At 37.9% G+C, this 17,796-nt stretch overlaps 2 protein-coding genes across 2 annotated transcripts in view; both read left to right on the top strand.

Annotated features, from left to right (window-relative positions):
• IPO11 (importin 11) overlaps window positions 1-17,796 on the top strand; it is a 104,999-nt gene that overhangs the window by 73,641 nt on the left and 13,562 nt on the right. Inside the window, exons 26-28 of the mRNA XM_056848663.1 lie at window positions 1,733-1,854; window positions 14,261-14,356; window positions 17,318-17,402. Of these exons, the coding sequence (XP_056704641.1) occupies window positions 1,733-1,854; window positions 14,261-14,356; window positions 17,318-17,402 (303 nt within the window). The remainder of the gene's footprint in view (window positions 1-1,732; window positions 1,855-14,260; window positions 14,357-17,317; window positions 17,403-17,796) is intronic.
• On the top strand, window positions 4,102-6,496 carry LRRC70 (leucine rich repeat containing 70). Its single transcript, XM_056848662.1, has 2 exons — window positions 4,102-4,148; window positions 4,611-6,496. The coding sequence occupies exon 2, from the start codon at window positions 4,622-4,624 to the stop codon at window positions 6,494-6,496; it is 1,875 nt and encodes a 624-aa protein (XP_056704640.1). The 5' UTR covers window positions 4,102-4,148; window positions 4,611-4,621.

Raw genomic sequence — 17,796 nt, 5'->3', positions numbered from 1 at the left:
AGGTAGTTTCTGTTCAAATTATCTTGTTTCCTGGAATGTATCTCTTCCCCCTCACCCCATTTTATATCAGTCTTTGTAATAGTTATGTACATGAAGGTGCTAGCTCGTTATCACTTTAGATGTACAATGAGGGGTTCAAAATATGAATACATGAACACATGAAACTGCCTTATACTGAATCAGACCCTTGGCCCATCAAAATCAATATTGTCTACTCAGACTGGCAGAGGCTCTCCAGGGTCTCAAGCAGGGGTCTTTCACATCACCTCCCTGCCTAGTCCCTTTTAACTGGAGATACCGGGGATTGAACCTAGGACCCTTCTGTATGCCAAGCAGATGCTCTACCACTGAGCCACAGTCCCTCCCAAAATATGTACATGGAACACACAACTTTGAGGTTAAATGCCTTATCTCATAAAAATGAAAATGTTGTGCTTCTTATCGATACCAGTTTTAATGTTTGAGGGGCAAATAATCAGGCTACTTCTGATTTAAGCAGCCTTGCTCAGTGTATGGGCTGGTATTCACAGAGCCCCTGTGTACATACAGAGGTATGTTGTCCCCCCCCCTTTTCTGGTGGCACTTTCTTACACTTCATGGAGTCTTGTTTCAGAGAATCCCTAGCTTCCAAAGGGAAAGCTTTTCAGGGACATAAGTGGCTGTGCAGCAAGGGGAAGCTGAGAAGCCCCTGTGTGCATGAGGGATGGCAAGCAGAATCTATCACTTGTTGCAGTAGTTTATTACTTATTCCACAGAAACTCCAGTGAAAGAAAAAAATCTCCTGCAGTCAATAATTTATTTTGTTTATCTTGTCCTCCAGCTGCAAATAAGCAGCTTACATCACTATGCACTACGTTTTACAGATCACAGTTCTGTCAAACTGTTGGATTCTTCTGTCTCCCAGCTGACTTTAATACATGTAAATAAATATATTTTGCTGAAGAAACCGTTTTTCACATGGTGCTCAGACATTGAACAATAGCTGGCTTGTTAATCCCCCCCCCCCCCCAATGTTTCTGTCCAGGGAAACCAACTGCATTCATCTAAGGATGCGCTTAAAGATAAAGGCTTGGTAGTTCATAGCAACTCCAATATAAATAAAGCAGTGCCTCACTCAGGGAGGTGTTTTTAGTGGCTTTGTGTTTACTAAATATATGGCAACATACAATAATAATGTAAATTTCTGGGAAAAACATATCATAAAGTCTGTGAATTGGAGCTGATAAACTGTAAGCTCTATTTGTGAAATAGATCTTTTCTTCCTCTCCCTTCTTGCTGTAGTCCTCTAATCCCACTGAAAAGCCACTCTTGAAAGCTCCTCTGAAATTGCATATTGAGTGGAAAGGAGGAATCCTTAGAAAGAGGGAAAGTATTCCTCTCACAGGAAGAGGGAGTTTGGGTCGCATCCTACATCGGCACATCCTCTCTCGTAGCAGCATTGAGCTGAGTTTATAGAGATATTAGAATAATGGTAATGTTTATTGCCATGGAACACACCCCAGTAGAATTCTGCATATGTATACATATACATCCTTTGTAATTATATGTAATTAGTAATTATATGCTTGTCCTAGTTGTGAATGTTAGAATGTTCTGTAGAATTTGGTGCAATAACAGGAACTTCCATCTGAAAAGTTTTACTTTTTTATCTCATCACAAAACTGTAAAATAGTTATCCAGTCCAATTACATTGCTTATAAATGTGACATTCAATCACATTATCTTTTTCCAGCCAGACCTGCTCCTTGGTCATGTGATTGAAATGTGGGTTGACCGCATGGATAATATAACTCAGCCAGAAAGAAGAAAACTTTCGGCTTTGGCGTTGCTTTCCCTTCTGCCATCAGATAACAGGTGAGAAAAAGTAAGCAGGGATCCAGAGAATCATGTCACAAACTACTTTCATTTAAGTTTCCCTTCAGTTTCAGTCCAAGTAGTAGAAGTCCAAAGATTACATGACAAGTTAAATTATGTGGTTCTTTGGATCCTCGGTCTTGATTTTTACCTGAGACTTTCTTCAGAATATTGACTTAATTTTATTCTATTCAATACTGGGTGACATTTTAGTTGATCCTAATAAAAGTTATATTACACAGTTGCTGCAAAGGTTTGCCAAAGTCAGTGAGGTTTAATTACTTAATTGTGCAAGTATTTTACATATTAGGAAGATTTTGACCATGCATATGAGAAGTTAATATTTATTTATTTACTTATTTTAAATCTTTGAAACTAAAAAAATTATGAATAGGTTAAAATCCCCCAGTTAACTGTTAAGGAATAATCATTTCTTCAGTTTTAAGTACGCCTTCCTTCACCCATTTTATCCCATCAATCATTTAGGTTCTTCTGTCTGAAACTTGTTTATACTTCCAAGAAATATAGATGAAAATGCTTTATTGAGACTGAAATGTTTAATTTATCTTTCTTTCAGTCATATATTCTATATGAACCATGGTACTAATTAAAATAACAGTTTGGATTTGGGGGTATCACTATTTCTAAATGCTAAGATGAATGAATATTCTTTTTCCCTCCTGGGTGTAATTGTTTTTACCAGTTATAACCCATTATGTATATCCTGTTTGTTTATTCGTTTGATCCATTTATACCTCGCCTTTCTCTCCAGTGGGGACACAAAGTGGCTTACATCACTCCCCTCTTCTCCATTTTATTCCGACAATAACCCTGTGAGGTAGGTTAGGCTGAGAGAGTATGACTGGCCCAAGGTCATATAGCGAGCTTCTATGACACAAGTTGGGATTTGAACCTGGGTCTTCCAGATACTAGTCCCATATTCTTAACCACTACACCACACTGGCTCTCCATTATATTATATTCTGCTTAACACAAAAATTTCGAGCAATGCCTTGGTTCGTTTTTTTTTTTTTTAATTCTAGAGGTGGGAATTATATACCTGGAGCAATTAAAGCTTTTAATGCCAAGGTGACTCCCCAATTACTGTATGGTATGGGAGTCTTGATTGATGATGTTGATGAAGGCATAGATCAGTCACTAACACAGTTTCTCCGTTCCGGGGATGCCAAACTGTGTTTCTGGGGTAGCCCTTAGAGTGGAATTGGGCCAGAAATCCCTGGAGGCTCTTGTGTGGCAAAGAGCCTTTCTATTATACCGTAAGACACTTGTGTGTAAAGGGGGGTTTGTAAGCCTTATTGGAAAAGATCAATCAGCATTCTCTTGGAAAAAAGTTATTGCGAATAGATTGCAGCCCCAATGAGGTGTTTGAGATGAATCTAGGGTGACATCTCTTGATTTTTAGTAGTATGCAGGAGAGTGCACGGCAAGTTTGCTCTGTGGCTACTTATGGTTTAATCCCTTCTAAGTCCATTCCACAATATGTTTTTTATTTAATGGTATATCAATATAGAAGAGTGTTTATGTTGGCTAGGCTGAATGCTTTCCGATCTAAGGTTACTGAAGGATGCTTTGCAGGCATTCCCTATTCAGATGGAAGCTGCGTATTTGGGGATGGCCATATAGAGACCCTGAAACATATTTTGCTGTACTGTTGTCGTTGGGATGATCTGAGGCTAAAATATTTAGGGCAACTCCTACTTTATAATTTTTATCTCTCCCTGCAAAGTTTAATTCAGTGGTTGTTATTTGGTACTGATAAAAGAATCACATTATTTTTCCGGGCGGTAATTAAATGTAAAAAGGGTTAATTTGGGGGATTATATTAGTGTGATGTGGCTTGTGGCCTTTTGGGTGTTTAAGCAATATCATTTAAGTAAGTATTCTGCTTAGCGTATACATTCTTTATTATACACAATTTAAACTGAATGCATACTATATCAGTACCATGTGAAGACAAACACATTTAGATGAACTTTCGAGCTATGAATTGCAGAGATTTTCCTTCTAGCAGTACTTCAGAACTGCAGATAAAATGACTTCCTGTCTCTGTTTCCTGTATCCATGGTAACTTTATTTTAACCAGCCATTGTGGAAGAGCCAATGGGAAGAGTAGTGTTTCCTGTAGGAACAGTTGCAGAACCTGTGACAAAATGTGGGAAACTGGATTGTTGTCTCGAAAGTTCTTAAAATAATGTACTATAGAACTACACTAGCAATTCCAGTGAGCTGCAGAACTACAATTTTTAACTGACAACATGAACATCACATTCTAGGTGAGAGAAAATTGTAATATATTTTTAAATTGTGGAACAGTTAAAAGATATTAAAAGAACAAGAAGCTATTAATTGAGGGAAATGTAGGTTGCTGAATATAAGCAGCACTGTTTCTTTTTGAGTTTAAGTAGGATGAACCATCAAAAAGTAGTTAAATAGTTTCTATTACGGAAAGCTGTTATTTTGATTTGAATTTTCACTCTTGAACGAATTTTTAGCCATGTTAGAAGATACTGTAATTTTACCATTACTTATAAGTTACTAAATTTTAGATACTGGATATGAAGTAATTAGTGTGATAAAATAAATTAGGTTGTGTGAAGCAGGGGTATTAATAGTCCATAAATAGTAGTTTTAATAGTCAATAAGTAGCAGAAATGACATTAAAAGATTGCATGCTTTTAAAACAAAGGAAACCTGAGAATTTTGAGTAAACAATTTTTTAACTTTTTTTCTGATAGCACAATTAGAGATGATTGGGAGAATCACAGTCCAGGATATGTGTCGACTTCGCCACCTTGGATTGTTTCAGCATATTCTTAACTGTCTTCTTTTGTTGCTGATCCAGGAGGAAATACGTTGTTGTCCGTCTGTTTGCCTGCATTGTACAGGCAGACAAGCTGACTGCCGAAATTCAGGTCTTTCATCTATTCAGAAGGATTTTCCCCAAAGTACTATATTCATATACCTAAGCGGAAATAATATATCTTGCATAAATACTAATGAATTGGTAGGGCTTCCGCATCTTGCTGTTCTACACTTGGATAATTCTGGAATTTTAAATGTTTACCCAAAAGCATTTTCTGAATTAAAGAAACTGTGGTACCTACATCTGAATAATAATCAAATTAAGCGTTTGGATCCTGGAACATTTGAAGGACTCTCAAATCTCCGTTCTTTATATCTGCAAAATAATGAAATTGCTTTTGTTCCTAGAGGATTGTTTAATGATCTCACTTCAGTACAATACCTAATGCTTCAAAGCAATCGCCTCAGCATTCTTGGTAGTGGCACTTTCTTTGGAATGATTAGCCTTCGGATTCTTAACCTAGCCAACAATAAAATTTCACAGATATCAAATGCAGCATTTCATCACCTTGACAACCTTACGTGTTTGTACCTTGAAGGTAACAATTTAACGCGCGTGCCATCAAATGCTTTTGTCACACTGAGTAGTCTTGAAAAACTTTCATTGTCACATAACCCTATTGGATCAATTCCTCCCTTTACATTTAGGGGACTTGACAATCTCAAATACCTCTCTTTAAAAAGAGCCAGCATAAACATTGTTGACGTGAATGGATTTGGGGGGTTAAATCATCTTAAAAGGTTAGTTTTGAGCAATAATAATTTACAAAATGTCAGTTCCGATACCTTTGCATTGTTGAATAATTTGATGTTTTTGCATCTTGACAGAAACAAAATAATCAATATTGCAGATAATGCATTTGCAAAAATGGGGCCATCTTTGAAGATGCTGAATCTGGCATTTAATAATCTTACAGATATGCAACCTGGCATGCTCAGGCCTTTGGTTTCATTAACTCACTTACAAGCAGAGTACAATCATTGGAATTGTAGTTGCAGATTACTTGGGCTAATTACTTGGCTAGCATCATCTTCAGTCTCTGTAAATATTCATTGCCAATACCCTTCAAGGTTGCGTGGAATACATTTGAATTATGCTAAATGGGATTGGTTTCCAAACTGTTTCAACAGTTCCACATCATCTGAAACAATCAAGAATATCAAGCCAGCAGGTATCCATCACAGTACCACTACTTTATTGATGATATGGGATAAAAACTCCTCAAGCAATTCAGTTTACAAACATTTAAGGAACTCAGTCACAGATACAGTGACTTTATGGACGGAAATACCTACCACATCTGCTAGTCAACATCTTCATGAAGAGCATTCGGTTGGGAAGCTCAGACCAGCAACTACAGTGTTTTCATTGTTAACTGTGGAGATGCCAGCACAGATTATACCTGAAGCCGCTTCTGTATCATTTAAAACCTCTCTAATCTGTACACAGCAGGTAGAGAAACTAACTCGGGCTTTTGACATTTTGTTAACCTTTTTTATTTTAGCTTGTGCTGTTATCTTCTTTCTGATCTGCAAAATGATTCAGTTTAGACAGAAACTCAAAATGCAAAAGAGCTCTGACAATGGCATAGAATACTATGGTTTTTATCAGGCTGGTAGATACCGTGTAACTGCTCCACTTCAGTCTGTGCCACAAAATCCACTGGGAAGTTCAGAACTGGACAACATTCAGCTCCCTAAAACATCTGTACTGGAAAGTCAAGCGCAGGTCATCTTATTTGAACACTCGGCTTTATAGTGTGTTTATAGTGTAGGATTTATGAAGCTGCTTGTGTAAAAGCAAAGACAGCAACTTTATACAACGTTTTATAAATAATACTTAGATTGGTCAATTGACCGTAATTATTGTTATTGTTAATAACAACAACAATATCCCGCTTATAATTAAGACTTTTTTCAAATAATATCATCATTTGCTGTCATTTTTATTCACATTCCTGTATGAATCCTTAGCTTTTGTTATGTAATCCTATTTTGTTCTACTTGACAGTGGAAAATCCTTTGTTCATAACTCTTGAATTTCATCAATATGTGTTCAGCATTCTACCTATATCAGATGTTAAACCGTTGCCTCCAAAGATTTCATCCTTTTCAAATATTAATTAGTATTAATAATTCATAGAAACTGTATCAGACAACTTGCAAATGAGTTAGTAATACTGATTATAGTGTCATGAAACACAATTACATGCAGAAAAAAATAGCTGTACTGGGGGAGAGATTGTGAGCTAATATCAGCATTGTAATGCTGTTTTCAGCAGAGCTCAAGACTCTCAGTTCCAAAGGGTGTAATATGATGTGATGGACAGGGCCAAGTCTGTTCTCTTTTCCAGTGCCAGTCTCCTTTGTACCCTGGTGGTCTGGAGATCTTCAAAGGTTGAGCTACAAACTATACAATATAACAAAATAATTTCATTTATTGCATATTGTTAAAAACACGGGGCCTGGAATACAGGCTATGTATAAAAACCAGTTATAAAATTCTTGAACACATAAACTGCTTTATACTGAATCAGACTCTTGGTCCATTAAAGTCAGTATTGTCTACTCAGACCAGCAGTGGCTCTCCAGGGTCTCAGGCAGAGGTCTTTGATATCACCTACTTGCCTAGTCCCTTTAACTGGAGATGTCGGGGATTGAACCTGGGACCTTCTACATGCCAAGCAGAGGCTCTACCACTGAGCCACAGCCCCTCCCTCTTGTGCACAGTTGATATATACGAACAGTGTAAATGACCAATGCTTGACCAAATGCGTTTCGGCCTGCGTAGGCCTTTCTTAGTGGTCATAAATACATTAAAAAATACACATCCAGAAATAAATCTAATGAAACATTTTTATCTAATATTTTGTGTGGCTTGATGTGAATTCTTAACCCAAATTGTGGGTCTTGCCTCTTGGACAATTGCTCGCACAGTCTGATGCAAAATGAACAGTGGTTCCTGATGTGTGTTGAATCTGAATTGGTCTGGAGAGAAAGCCAGAAACAGCCAGTCAGGGCTGTCAAAACACTTGGGGGGGGGAGCAGAGGGGGAAAGAGCCATTGGTGGGGTGGTGGTGGTGGTTTTGAGCCAGATAGGGTTTAGAGGGGCCTTAATCAAGGTAGGGTTTTGCTCTGTCTCCAGTCACTTGAGGTGAAAGTGGACTGTTTCGTGTGGCGGCCTGTTGTGGCATGCACTGGTAAGAACATAAGAACATAAGAAAGGCTCTGCTGGATCAGACCAAGGCCCATCAAGTCCAGCAGTCTGTTCACACAGTGGCAAACCAGGTGCCTCTAGGAAGCCACAAACAAGACGAGTGCAGCAGCACCATCCTGCCTGTGTTCCACCGCACCCAAAATAATAGGCATGGTCCTCTGAGAGAGAATAGGTATGCAGCATGACTAGTATCCATTCTAACTAACAGCCATGAATACCCCTCTCCTCCATGAATATGTCCACTCCCCTCTTAAAGCCCTCCAAGCTGGCAGCCAGTATATGGATCCCATATGTAGTCTTTCTGGGTGATTGGAAAGCTATTGGAGGTCTGCATTTCAAAAGGCTCTGCTGGTCCATCTGAAAGGTTAAGGAACCTGAGGGGAACTTGGCAGCTGCTGGCTAACTCCATATTTCATTCTTTTAATTATATATGTATATATATGAATAAACACACACATTTCAGTGGTATAAAGTTGTTTCTGAAAGTTTCCAGTTTACTTCCCCCCGCTGTAAATAAACCTTTTTCTTGTGTTCAATCTCTGTTCTCTTCCTTGGTATTAAGGGTAGAAAAGGTTTTAATCAGGTTTTACCAAGGCAGGGAGGAGGGTACATCAGGAACACCATCACAATCTACTAGTAGTGACTAGGGGTAACTAAGCAGTAAATAGTGCCAAGCACTGTCAGGACAGTAAATAAACATTGTTTAGGCCTCTTTCACAGGTGTGCTTGGTGCTGAGATGGGGAAGTGTGATTTGAGCAGATAGTCCTCATTTACCTACTACCATCATGAGGCAGTGGCACGGGGCTGTGCGGAGTTTTTTCTGCCAAAACCTTTTGAGTACTTGCTCCTGCCATCACACATGCCAATTAGAATTAATTGTAGCAGTTAAAAATCCCTGGGTGGGAAATGACCATATGTATATTTAGAGTTTGTTTCCAGTGTACAAAGTGTGTATTCTGTATCATTTATTTAGTCATATATGATACTAATTAAAGTAAGAATTTGTAAGAAAACTTTACCCTCTATTTTTAAAACATCAGTTTTCTCTATCTAATATCAAACAATTTTAATGTATTTTTTAAAACTGTTGGACACCACCTTCTTGATACTGTAATTTGTATTCAGTCTATTTAAAATGGGCTTTGCCCCTAAAGGGGTATTTCACTACTAAGAGGGGAGAAGCTTATCTGCAGTAGTTGAATGGATGTCATCCCTCCACAACCTCTCCCCACCCCCCAAAAAAAGGATCAGGTCACAACTGGGTGCTGCGAGGCTGACTTCAGTTTATGACTGTGTAGTGATAAAATTCCATCGTTCTAAAATACCTGGATGTGTAGGTGACATGAATGTTTGCAGTGTGCTTGGCAAAAACTTATGAATGTTGATTTAAAATCTGCGAATAGTCAGGTTGGTGGATAGATTAGGTAATAACAACCATTCACTACTTACCCTGACATCTTGAAGACTTGGACAAAAATACCACAGCCCCAGACTTTTTGGGTTTTAGTTCTGAATCAAGTAATAACATACTGCGCACTGAGTTCAGCACGCTGCATGTATGATGTATGTGCATGTGTGATTCTTATGATATTTCCATTCTGTCTGAGGTACAAGAACTGCAGCAATGAGATATATAGGACTTGATGTTCATATATAACATGTTCAGAAGTGGGGTTGAGTTGTTTATTTACAAGCTGAGTTGGGGGATCAAATATAACAACAGCAGAAGTTGCACAGTTAGTAATAACTATGTACAATTAATTACACATTTGAATATAAGCCAGTAACCTATAAACAGAAAATTTTGTCTCAGAAGTATTTCAGAGGTATATCATAGATGTTTCTAGGGTTTCTTAAATAGTTTAAACCAGGATTAAAAGAAGAGCTCTTGTATTGCTTACTGCAACTCTTTTTCTTCAGAGCCTTGTACTACTTTATAGTAGCAGATATCACTCTTATGGGATTTCAATGTGACTATAGAGGCTTGATTAGTTGGTGATTACTGTGGCCAGTAACAGGCCACAGTATTTTGAGATGGGAGCAGGGGAAATAATCTGTTTGAAATACCATGTCTTTTGCAAAGTCTTTCGTTATTTGATCAGTAGGCTCATACTTACAGGTTATTATGCAGAAGTCTGAGGGCACAAAATAATTACATTTTCTACCTGAAAATCTCCATATTGTTCAAAAGGCTACTACCCCAATCTACCAGCTTCTTTGGTTCCTAATAAGAATAATTTAAATCATAGAATTGGATAGAAGAAGCATATCAAAATGTAATGGTCTGCTATAAGACAGAACCCTCTACATATCAATAAACCATCAGGCCAGTTAATGAGCCTACAGAGCAGAAGGGGTGAGTGACACTCATTACAATCACAGATATAATGATCTATCAGACCTTAAATAGGAGCAAAATTCACCCATCAAATATTAACAAAAGGAATTTTACTGGCACATACCAAGCTTCCTCTTTCTAGAGAGAGCAGTCTTGAATTTTGAAGAAGGGGAATCCTATAAAGTGCATTTGTACTGTACATAAAATAATTAATATAAGCCGATTTATTCCTTCTTTACCAGGCATATTTAAAATATTTAAACTATTTCCTTCTCTTACAGACCTGTGTGTGTGTGTGTGTTAAGTGCCGTCAAGTCGTTTCCAACTCATGGCGACCCTATGAATCAATGTCCTCCAAAGTGTCCTATCCTTAACAGCCTTGCTCAGATCTTGCAAACTGAGGGCCGTGGCTTCCTTTATAGAGTCAATCCATCTCTTGTTGGGTCTTCCTCTTTTCTTACAGATCTAGTGAGCCACAACTGAAACATCACTATAACTAGTCAAGAGTTTGGTCAAAGAGCCGTTGGTAGTCTCCAAATTTCTTTGGTTCCTAATAAGAATAATTTAAATCATAGAATTGGATAGAAGAAGCATATCATGGTAAAATCAAATGGTAATGTGTTTCTTACAATAGTTGCAGTTATCAGAATAGCCTGTGAGGTTGTCCTTCGCATGGAACTTCTTTTTTGCACAGTCTTTTTTTTTTTTTTATAATAATTTTATTGGTTTTTACAATACAAATTTTCCATAATAGTAAACAACAGTAAAAGCAATATGAAATTCAAAATTCTAACTCTATGTTGTTATGGTTTCTTGAATTCATAGCAAAAAAACAAATTAAAGGAAAATTTATGACTTCCCCATCACCTCTCCGCCTCTTAATAAAGTATTCATCCCGTCGTAATTGGTCTGATCTTAACTATCATAAATTCATTTAACTTTCATAAAACATCTTCTATTAATATAAATGATTATAACTCTTAATATTAATTGTGTCCTCTAGATCAGATTAATAGGTATTCTTCCATTTTCCCCAGTTTTAATTCATATTCACAATATTTCATCCAATCCTCCCATTCCCCTAAAAATCGAACATTGTCTTTTTCATTTAAAATGGCTGTAAGTTTTGCCATTTCCACCAATTCAAACATTTTCCCAATCCAGTCTTTTTTCTCAGGAATTTCTGCCCCTTTCCATTTTGCTGCATAAAGCAGTCTCGCAGCTGTTGTGGCATAGATCAAAAAAGTTCTTTGTATTAGCAAATCGTCAGGTATCATACTTAATAGCATCATTTCTGGTGTTTTGGGTATATTTTTTTGTACTATTAATCTCAATTCGTTGTATATCATATCCCAAAAATCTTTAGCTTTATCACAAGTCCACCACATATGATAGAAGGAACCAATTTCCTTATTACATTTCCAACACTTAGGGGATGTCACTTTATATATCTTTGCAATCTTCTTAGGTGTTAAATGCCATCTATACATCATTTTATAAATATTTTCTCGAATTGATTGTGCATTTATTCCTTTCAAATCTTTTGACCATAGTCTTTCCCATTTATTTAAGGCAATATCATGTCCCATGTTTTGAGCCCAGTCGATCATAGTTGGTTTAATTGTCTCCTGCTCACAATATATTGTTAAAAGTAGATTATACATTTTCGAGATCAGTTTCAAATTGTTATCTAATAACATCTTGTGGAAAGGGGACTTTTCTTTAGAAAATCCATTTTTCATATCTTGTACAAAAACTGATTTAATCTGACAGTATTGCAACCATTGTAGATCCTCTTTAAAAAATTGAAATTCCTTTAATGAGCATTTTTTCCCCTCCCATTTAATTAATTCCTGCTAGATTATAAATTTGTCCGGTCTAAGTGGACGTAGTGTTAGCATTTCTTGCGGTGAAATCCACATCGGTGTTGCTGGTTCCAAAATATGTTTATATTTCATCCAAATACGCAATAAAGAGGACCTGATTATATGATTCCTAAATGATGCTTGTATCTTGATTTTATCATACCATAAAAATCCACTAATATTATTAAAGCCTTCAAGCTCCAGTAAACATGTATTTGATAAGGTTATCCAGTCTTTTTTTGCACAGTCTTAACTCTGTCGGAACGCTCCCACAGTGTGGGATCCATCTTTAAATTAAGGTGTAAGGACTTTTTAAAAAAAATAAAATAGACTTGAAACATTTCTATTTTACTAGTAATTTTGGCATACTTAGCAAATATTATATATTTAACTTTTTCCAATTGAGGGCTGCCTTTCATACAAGAATAAGACCTGGTGTAGATGTACATTTTACAGCTGCCATCTGACAGTGCATGTGCACACTGTTTTCTCTAGTTATGTAGTAAGCTGTACTAGATTGTGAAACCATGCTTGTGTATACACATGTAGAAAGATTCTACACCAAGTATCCTGCCAGTGTGTTGGCCAAGAAACTCTCCATGCAGTAGAGAAAATCATATGACAACTGGCGCTTGACATCCCACTAGGTGTAGGTAGCAATCTTGATGAAGCTGAAGAGGAGCAGAATAACCATGCATACCTCATTTATCCAAAGCGAGTTGTGGAATGGTGGCTGAGATCTAGAACACCTGACCACTCCTGGCATTTAGATTTGACTTCTTTTGCACCACATTTTAAACATGTTTAAGTTACGGTAATTGAAAATAATGGGGTAGCCACCCTAAAAAGTTAATCGAGGCATGCGGTTCATAGCTGCTGCTTGTAAGCCAAGCCTCCTTTAAAATACTGCTCGAGTTTTACTTTGGATTGTATTTTATGTTTATACTGCATGACTTTGGTTAACATAGCAGCCACTGTAAGCTGGGAAGGCCCATATTTCATGCCATTCTGGTTGGGGTGGGGGATGCTGATCTATATTAGGAACTTAGTTTAACTGCCAGATATAACAATTGTGTATCAGTTTCAAATGCAAGAATGCATAGGTGAATTTAAGCGTAAACGACGCAGAAATTAATATTGGTGCTATCACTGTATAGTGTAAGTACATTAATTTTAAAATTGTCATCCAACAAGAGGGATAAGGTCTTAGAAGACTTTCCTGGGTGCATCTTCTCCTGGATTCAGCTTGCAGGTGTGTGGTTCGCAATGCTTGATATCTCATCTGATACCCTGGGCTGTTTGCTCATTCCTTTAATTAGGTACACATGTACAATTTATGACAGCAAGTCTGCTGTCAAGTCTGACAACACATCTGGAGGGAGAAGATTAAATCTAGCTCCCTTCCTATGTGTGATTGATGGTGTGAAAGTTGACTACACCAAATACGGTTTGCAGATAGGTGCTCACAGCCTATTACTATGAATATGTGTCTGTGTCAACATCTTTCATTTGGGTGCGTGCATTTTCATTTTTCCATTTTGCTAGTTTTATAGTTGTGTTTTTGGTAGAAAACAACAAATGTGAGTTTGTTTTCAGGGGCTATTAATCTACGTTAGTCTTCAACCCACAGGTTGGAAATCTCAAGTGGGTTTCATGATCCCCTACAAAGCTGCCACTTTTTGTTGTTGTTTTGCTGCATTTTGGAAGGATTTACTGCTATGGCACATATAGAGAGAGCAAGAGTACCTCTCATTTGAACAGCATTCTGAGAGGACCACTATGGTGGTAGTAAGGCAAGCCATGGAGAGGATTGCTTTCTAGCACAGGCAGGTTTGGAACTCTGGTTTCTCATCTTCTGGTCACACCACTGTGATGTGATTTCCTGCATTGTCCTTGCAGCTCAGTGGATCCCATACTGCTACCTGGGGTTAAAGGTGGGTCCTGGATCTGACAAAGTTGAAGATTCCTGATTGAGGTCATTCTCTGCTTTTGGGAAGACAGCTTGTCAACGTGCTTAGTTATATACTAAGTTCTCTCCTAAACTGCTAAGCGGGCTTCCAGTTTACCTACTCGAGCAAAACTATTCTTCTGCTCTTTTTCAGTATTATCCAAGATAAATTTTGTGGTATCATAAACATTTCAGTAGAAGGACTGCATGACGTCATGACTGAAGATACTGAAACAAGGACATTCAAGGAGTAAGTGAAAGACTAAATTACTCTGTGATTACTGCATGTGCTGTGATGCCAAAGCTATTTGCTCAGCACTACTATATTTATAAATCCCAGTTCCATAGTAAAGCGATAAGTATGTCTGATATTTTTCTATACAGTCAATGATGAGTAACTTGTGGCAGTTTAAAGCCCTTGTGGAGGTTGGCTCATAGAGGCAAGTAAGACATTGTACCTTCAGGTACTTGGAATTATATAAACAGACACACACACACTCCAAACAGATGCTCTTCTTTACATGAGCGTTCACAGATATGAAAGAAATAAGGCTATGCATTGGTGTCAGTGTTTGTAAAACTTGCTCAGCATGTGGATCAAATGAAATTGATCTTGTATATAGCTGTTGAAATATGCTAAGAATGGCAAACCAAAAAAATGCAGTTTGAAGTATCGATTTAAGTATTCATTTTACCTAGACAAGTTACCTTCTTTCTGCTCTGCACATGTGCACACAGACACACATGCAAAATAACCTGAAGTAACCTTGCACCATGAAAACTAGCCTTGAGGCTGCTTTTTAGTGTCACGGTATCTGTGTGTAGCATCAGAAATAAATGGAAATCACTGCCCTTCACATGGTAGGGTATAACACACCTGGGGGGGAAATAACTAATTGGTCTGACTCTGGCATGTTATATAGACATGTAAGTCTGCCCTGTATTGACCCTTAAAATGTATTTATTTGTTTACAACATGTTTAATCCATCTTTCTCCAAAAAGGACTTAACAGCGGGCAAGAATATTGTCATGTTTATATTTTTCGCTACCCTGCTTCTGTAGGTTTCTCATTACAGCATATAATGGACTCCAGAACTGAGAGATTAGGGGTTTCAATGTGTGGATGAAAAAGTGGTGCAGGGAGTTTAGATTGTAGGTACTGGCAGTGTGTTTGTGTGTGTGTGTGCGTGCTTTCTGGGATAAGTCAAAAGAGACAGACTTCACTTGAATTGAAATGGAACCAGGCTGCTGGTGCTTAACCTCAGAAAAATCTCAGAGAAGCTTTTAAACTAACTCCTGGGGGAAAGTTACCAGCCTCTTGTTTTGGATGTCTGTTCCTTAAGGGATGTTGTAGTAAATTCTTGGGGTAATATTTGTTGGCCCAGAAGAGAACTTGAAGATAAGAGGGCAGTAAAAGAACACCATGTGAAGAAGACAAAGGGCCGAGAACAGTGAGTCTTATTGGCTAGGGAAATAAGGTGCAAGTGTCTATATGTCAACACTAGAAGCTTCTGAGCTAAAACAGGAGCTGCAGCGCTTGGTGTCAAATGAATTGAAAACAAAACGGTCAATTTTGTAGTTCCTACGTATAGATCTATGGCGCAGTTCCATTCACTGTTCAAGGCTGAATTGGCTACATGAGCAGTATCATTAAAGTAAAGGAGCAGTATCATTAAAGTAAAGTGTACCGTTCTTCATCACCATATCACAAAAAACATATTGCAGAACTAGAAAAAGTACAGATGAAAGCAGTCAGGATGATTGAGTGATTGGAGCCTCTTTCGTATTTGGAAAAGCCAAAGTCTTTAAGCTTTAAATTTAAAAATCGCAAAGTTTAGAAAAAAAGGCAACTGAAGGGGAAATGATAGAGGCTTATAAAATTCTGCACAAGATGGAGAAAGCCTCAACTGGCATATGGCAACCCCAGCAAGGGGCTTCTGAGGCAAAGATGTTCAGAGGTGGTTTGCCATTGCATGCCACTGCGAGGCTTTAAAAGGGTTATACAGTTTAATGGAGGGTAAGTTCATCAGTGGCTACTGGCTGTGGTGACCAAAGGAAAGCTCTGCATCCAGAGGTAACAAACTTCTGAATACCAGTGCTAGGAGGCAACATCAGGGGTTTCTGTATTCTATTTGTTGACCCTCCAAGGCAAATTGTTGGCTACTATATGAAACAGGATGCTGTACTAGATGGTACACTTGTCCGATCCAGAAGGGCTCTTATTTTCTTATGCTACTGGAGAAGTAATCTGTCTTGCATGTCTGGTTCATTAATTTATCATGTGATTGCAACCTAACACAGAGAAAGTCAGAGCAGTAGGGAGTGAAATTTGTAGCAGCATACTCATTGTCTTCTGCTGAATTAGTTACCTAGGTGTGTGATGTATCCGTCATGTTTGCAAAAGAATTTAAGATGAAATTAAAAATAGGAATAAGAAGAGAGCAGGACAAGAAATAACTCTTTTTTCCCCCTCCCCCTTCAGATTCCAACTTGTACTTCATTTGCCAGCAACATTTGACTGCTTTGTTTGAAGCCCAGTTAAAATTGTTGTACCATGGGAAACCCCAAAATCTGAAAAACAAATCTGACCCAGAACTTAATGCCTTTTATGCATGGCTGTTTCCCTCCAAGGACTTCGGGTCTTTGTTTGGATTATGCATGCTGTTTCCGACCGTCAGAGGTCATAAGAACATAAAGGCCATGCTGGATCAGACCAAGGTCCATCAAGTCCAGCAATCCGTTCACACAATGGCCAACCAGGTGCCTCTAGGAAGCCCACAAACGACAACTGCAGCAGGATTGTCTTGCCTGAGTTCCACAGCACCTAATATATTCGGCATGCTCATCTGATCCTGGAGATCATGGTCTCCCCCTGCATTTTCACGCATTTTGCCCACGTTTTCAAATTCGAGATAAAACAGGTCCCTGAAAACGTGGGCAAAATGCGGGGAAACATGGGGGGAGAGCAAGGCGACCTCTGATGTTTGGAAACAGCATGCATAATCAGAACAAAGATACGAAGCCATTGGAGGGGTGACCACGAGGGAAACAGCCATGATTAAAAGACCTATAATTCCATTTGTGACATGCTGCGAGTATGTTTCTGTCAAATTACATGTAATGGCATGTATTAAATATATTTTCATAGTATTTTTTGTTAGGCTTTCAACTCCTAGTTGAAAGCTGAAATATTTGTGTTTGTGTTCTTAGTTGCATGCTGATGTCCATTTCTGAAGAGCCCAAAGTGACAGAAGAGGAGGAGCCTCCCACAGAACAGGATAAAAGGAAAAAGATGGTATGTTTGGGGCCAGCTCTTAAATTTTAAAAGTTATAATTTAACCAATAGTAGAATAGCTATTTATTTCTCGGTTCAGTTACCTCACTGCTGCTATAGTCATCATTCCTGAAACATTCAACTCCAAAGGAAAAAAAAGGAAGAAAAACCTTAGAATGGTGCTAGATGTGTTTTTTTAGATTTTAAACAAAACAACCAAAAAGCATAATAAATCTATAACTACATGAAAGAAAAAAGCAAGAAAATCAATGTTGGGAAATAATAGCACTTACAACTTTAAATGCACCCCAGCTATACCATAGAATTTAGGCTGGGATCCGTATATTCCCCCCCCCCCTTTGAATCCTTATCCTCATTTCACAGTCTACTTCTGAAAGTATTTTGTGTTTCAAAA

The sequence above is a fragment of the Euleptes europaea genome, chromosome 4 (genome assembly GCF_029931775.1).
Source record: "Euleptes europaea isolate rEulEur1 chromosome 4, rEulEur1.hap1, whole genome shotgun sequence".
Lineage (NCBI taxonomy): Eukaryota > Metazoa > Chordata > Lepidosauria > Squamata > Sphaerodactylidae > Euleptes > Euleptes europaea.
Note: the sequence above shows the minus strand (reverse complement) of the source record. Positions and strands in the feature narration are given on the sequence as shown.

Bases quoted from the DNA above. Each gene is read 5' to 3' on its own strand.
- LRRC70 (XM_056848662.1), top strand. From the start codon at position 4,622: ATGATTGGGAGAATCACAGTCCAGGATATGTGTCGACTTCGCCACCTT.